At 60.8% G+C, this 4,512-nt stretch overlaps 1 protein-coding gene across 2 annotated transcripts; it reads left to right on the top strand.

Moving 5' to 3' along the window:
• The first annotated feature begins 275 nt into the window (after positions 1-275).
• On the top strand, positions 276-3,495 carry SIX2 (SIX homeobox 2). Of its 2 annotated transcripts, none has more exons than XM_032877717.1 (2): positions 276-901; positions 3,048-3,495. In XM_032877717.1, exons 1-2 carry the CDS (start codon positions 342-344, stop codon positions 3,376-3,378), a joined length of 891 nt encoding a protein of 296 aa, XP_032733608.1. In that variant the 5' UTR covers positions 276-341; the 3' UTR covers positions 3,379-3,495. The 2 variants fall into 2 exon arrangements, with proteins under 2 accessions (XP_032733608.1, XP_032733607.1); XM_032877716.1 differs by having other exon boundaries at positions 276-907.
• The last annotated feature ends 1,017 nt before the right edge of the window (positions 3,496-4,512 follow it).

Raw genomic sequence — 4,512 nt, 5'->3', positions numbered from 1 at the left:
AGCGAGCTAGACGGGAGGGAGAGCGAGCGAGAAGCGAGCGAGGGAGCGGCGGGCGGGCGCGGAGCATGCGGAGCGGCGCCCCGGGCGACCCCCGGGCTTGGACGAGGGCGCAGACGAGGCGCGAAGGCGGCGGGGGCGCGGAGGAGCGCGGCAGCTGCGGCCGGCGCCGGGACGGGCTGCAGTGACTCGGAGTTCGCTGGGAGACCGCGCGGGGCCGGGGGGTGGCGGGGGGGACAGCCCCGCCCGCCTCTCGGCGCGGACGGCCCGGCGGGGAGGCGCCCATGCCGGACCGCGCAGCGCGGTGAGGGCGCGCGCGGGCGGGCGGGGGCGCAGCCGGCACCATGTCCATGCTGCCCACCTTCGGCTTCACGCAGGAGCAAGTGGCGTGCGTGTGCGAGGTGCTGCAGCAGGGCGGCAACATCGAGCGGCTGGGCCGCTTCCTGTGGTCGCTGCCCGCCTGCGAGCACCTCCACAAGAATGAGAGCGTGCTCAAGGCCAAGGCGGTGGTGGCCTTCCACCGCGGCAACTTCCGCGAGCTCTACAAGATTCTGGAGAGCCACCAGTTCTCGCCGCACAACCACGCCAAGCTGCAGCAGCTGTGGCTCAAGGCGCACTACATCGAGGCGGAGAAGCTGCGCGGCCGGCCCCTGGGCGCCGTGGGCAAATACCGCGTGCGCCGCAAGTTTCCGCTGCCGCGCTCCATCTGGGACGGCGAGGAGACCAGCTACTGCTTCAAGGAAAAGAGTCGCAGCGTGCTGCGCGAGTGGTACGCGCATAACCCCTACCCCTCACCGCGCGAGAAGCGCGAGCTGGCCGAGGCCACGGGCCTCACCACCACGCAGGTCAGCAACTGGTTCAAGAACCGGCGGCAGCGCGACCGGGCAGCGGAGGCCAAAGAAAGGTACGAGTAAGTAGAACTTCGGCGCCAGCTCCCCCCGGGGCTCCAGGGAGGGGGTCGCGGGGCGTATGCGCAGCCCCCGGGGAGAGGCCTAAACGGGATACTCGGCCCCTGCCACCGCCCAGCTGCTGCCTCGACTGACCCTGCCGGCCTTCAGGTCTTGTGGTGGGAGACCGAGAGGTCAGAAATTTGTCTAAAGCGGGCAAAGCGATCGGGGAGGTTGTCAGCTCACTCCCTGTCAGCTCACTTCGCTTGCGAAGAAAACTGGAGAGGCAGCGAACTTTGGGGCGAAAGCAAGACAGTGGCTGGATCCTGTGCAAGGGGGGACACAGCAGGCAGTGTGTGACAGTCTTCGGAAGGACAGAGGGGACTCAGGGCTGCAGATTTGGGGCTGTCTGTGCGAATTCACGGGCACTTCTGCGCACTTCCTGTTCGTTTTACTCAGCTCTAGGCCCAAGTGGGATTAGGGGTCAGGACTGGGATTAATACTTCCTTGGTGTGACCTGAACTCGGAGGGGCCTGGGCAAGAATAGTCCTTGTCTGGATATGGAAGTTGATAGGGAGACTTTATTCTTTATAGGAAGGACCAAGAGGAGCAAGACCGGGAGGAATTGTCAGCTGTAGGAGAGCAAAAGATAAACACATGCCCTTTTTCCTGCCTTCTTGGACCCAGCAGTCCTTCCCTGGCCTGTCCAGCTCTTGACTCTTCTCCCCTCAGGCCCTACAGTGCAGGAGGGAGGTCGGTAGTTCTGGGGTCAACTGAGAGCCGCAGAAGGGCTGGGAGTTGCCTGTCCTCAAGGAAACCAGGACTTCCTGAACCAGCCTAACAGTCGACCATTAGGCCCTAGTGACTGCCAACCTGTGGCTCCTCTGAACCCCAAATATGAAGGAGGAAATGGGAGAAAAACAGGTTGTGGGAACAGAAATCCAGCCTGAGTGTAACAGCAAAACAAGACACCTGGGGTTGGGGGTATAGGGCGCGGTACAGCCCAGAGTAAATGATTAGGGTCCGGGTTGGGTGGCAGGGTGTTGCTGAACAGTGGAACCAGATCTCTGAAAGTGGAAGGGGGAGCTTCAGGCCGACCCTGGCCTCCCAGACAATGAGGTTGGGGTATGTACAGTTGGAAGTTCTCCACTGCTAGCCATGTGGGAAGTTCCCCTCCAGGAAAACAGAAAGGTCTTGGGAAGCCAGTGAAGAGAAAAATGACCCAAAATTCCAAATCTCCTGATCTGGTCGGGGCTGACAGTCAAAGGCAGAGCAGGAGGTGGGTTCTCCTTGCTGGAGTCCCCCTCTACCCAGCCTGGCATGCATCCAGACTCCTGAAGAACTCGGGTTCTCAGGCCAGGCCCCAGGTGAGAGCGGCAGAACCCCCCAGTTTCTATATGCTGGAAAAGTCTAGGCCTGGATTAGCAATCCCCCCATCCCAGGGCTGCCCTCCAAGCCCCCAGCTTCCAGTCTTGCCGCGGAAGTTTGCACTGTGCCACCAGGGAGGGGAAGGCTACATCCTTAGGGCTTTGTCCTGTCCTTGGACAGGAGAGCTCTCACAAGACCTGCCAGTTTGGACCTAGAAAGAAAGGACCCTTAGCTCCAGGAACCTGACCCCCAATCAGAGATTTCCCCTAAGTGGTGAAGGCCTTTGAGAGCTCTAACTTCACATGAACCCTTGCTCTCCCAGCCCCACCTCTACTCAACAACTCTGGCTCGGGGAGCCAAGCATCTGAAAATCCAGGCATCTTCCCGCCATCCCTGTCTCCTTCTCCCCCAACTCTTCTGAGCCCAGCTCTACAGCCCCTCTCCTCTGGCAAAGAAATGTTAGCAACTCAGTGAAGGGGGGGCGCGGTAGGGCCGGGACCTACAAAGAACAGGAAAGATATTCAAGAGGTTAAGAATAGGAGACGAGAAGGGATAGAGATGGCACAGAGAAAAGGACAAGAGAGAAAATCTTGTACTGAGCGAGTAAGAGAATGGGAAGAAAGCACGAGAGCCCCCGGCCAGGCGGAGAAAATGGTAGAAACCGAAAACCCCCGCGGGCAGCGCCCAGCGGCTGTGGAGCAGAGGCGAGCGGCGGGGTCTGGCTCCGGGCGACGCGGTGCCGCCGAGCGGCCTCGGTTTCCCCGCTGACCCGGCCGCTTTGCTCCGCACTTGCAGGGAGAACAGCGAAAACTCCAACTCCAACAGCCACAACCCGCTGGCTGCGTCGCTGAACGGCAGCGGCAAGTCGGTGCTAGGCAGCTCGGAGGACGAGAAGACGCCGTCGGGGACGCCCGACCACTCGTCGTCGAGCCCCGCTCTGCTGCTCAGCCCGCCGCCGCCCGCTGGGCTGCCGTCCCTGCACAGCCTGGGCCACCCTCCCGGCCCCAGCGCCGTACCCGTGCCCGTACCGGGCGGAGGCGGCGCAGACCCGCTGCAGCACCACCACGGCCTGCAGGACTCCATCCTCAACCCCATGTCGGCCAACCTCGTGGACCTGGGCTCCTAGAGCCCCGCCTGCCTTGACGCGCTCGCCTTCCAGCTTGGCGCTGGGGACCGAAGAGACGGTGTCGGGAGGGCGCCCTGTGCCGGCGGCCCCATCAGGTACTGAAAGTCCCACTCGCTGAGCGGGCAGAACCGCCGGCAGGGGCAGGGTGGATGGCTGGCTCTTTGGTTTGGTCTTCGTCTGGGATTTGTTTTCAACAAGTTGCTTCTGAGATCGTTTGGAGGCCTGGGATCCGGCCTTGAACCCGGGAAGGGAATAAATTATACACCATTCTCATATTCTCTCTCCAGACCTTCTCATCCCTTTTTTCCTTTTCCCTTCCCTTCCCTGCTCTTTCTTCCAGTTCCTTTCCCTTCCTTCTCTCTTGTCCTCTCTCCGTCCCCTTCTTGCTTTCCCTGGTCCCGATCCCTCTATATTTCTGGCTTGTCACCCCTCAGTATGTTTTTGTTTCTCTATTTCTGTTTTTCTATCTCCTCTGGCTGGCCCCTTGCTCTCCTGGCCCCAAGATCTGTACCCCTGAGCCTTTCTACTCCTTCCGGGAAGTCTATTTGCATCCTCCTTCCTCGCTTTCCCGGGTGGACGTGGCAGGGGAAGAGCAGAGGAACCAGGCCTTCTCCAGAGGCCCTCCCCAAGGTTCAGTGGGGCTGCAGGTGTCCGCTCTGCACCTAATAACTTAAGTGAAAGAGAAAGGACCGGGGTGCCGGGGCCTCCGAGCGGCACCCTTGCCTCTTGCCCCTCTGTTTCTCTCCGTGAGGCCCGCTGCGCTCTCTCCTCTTCCTCCCGGGGCTGGGGCCACAGTGCTCCGGCAGAGTGTGCCTCCCGAGCCGCGGACTTGCCGTCTCCCCATTACGCCCTCATGTGAATGTTCTTCGGGAAATATTTCTGCTTTTATTTTATAATAAAATTAGAAATCATAAATATATATATGGATATATACCACAAGGCCCGTGATCCGGGAGTGCAACAGTGTCTGATTTCCCTACAGGGACTCGACACCCCGGTGGACCGTTCTGGGCAGCGATGGCCCAGGAGCCCCAGAAACCAGGAGCCGCCTTCCCCCATACATGGCGCATAACAGCCCTTAAGACGAAGGGACCCAAAACTCTGAAACCTCCTCCCACCCCCCACAAAGCCCTG

Source organism: Lontra canadensis, unplaced genomic scaffold (assembly GCF_010015895.1).
Source record: "Lontra canadensis isolate GAN:19392208 unplaced genomic scaffold, GSC_riverotter_1.0 scaffold61, whole genome shotgun sequence".
Lineage (NCBI taxonomy): Eukaryota > Metazoa > Chordata > Mammalia > Carnivora > Mustelidae > Lontra > Lontra canadensis.
The sequence above is the reverse complement of the archived record's forward strand: the minus strand, read 5'-3'. Positions and strand labels throughout refer to the sequence as shown.

What these genes read in the sequence shown, in the direction of transcription:
- SIX2 (XM_032877716.1), top strand. Translation starts at nt 342, where the DNA reads ATGTCCATGCTGCCCACCTTCGGCTTCACGCAGGAGCAAGTGGCGTGC. An exon ending in GAGGCCAAAGAAAGGTACGA is followed by an intron (nt 908 to 3,047) that starts GTAAGTAGAACT and finishes CCGCACTTGCAG; the next exon opens with GGAGAACAGCGAAAACTCCA.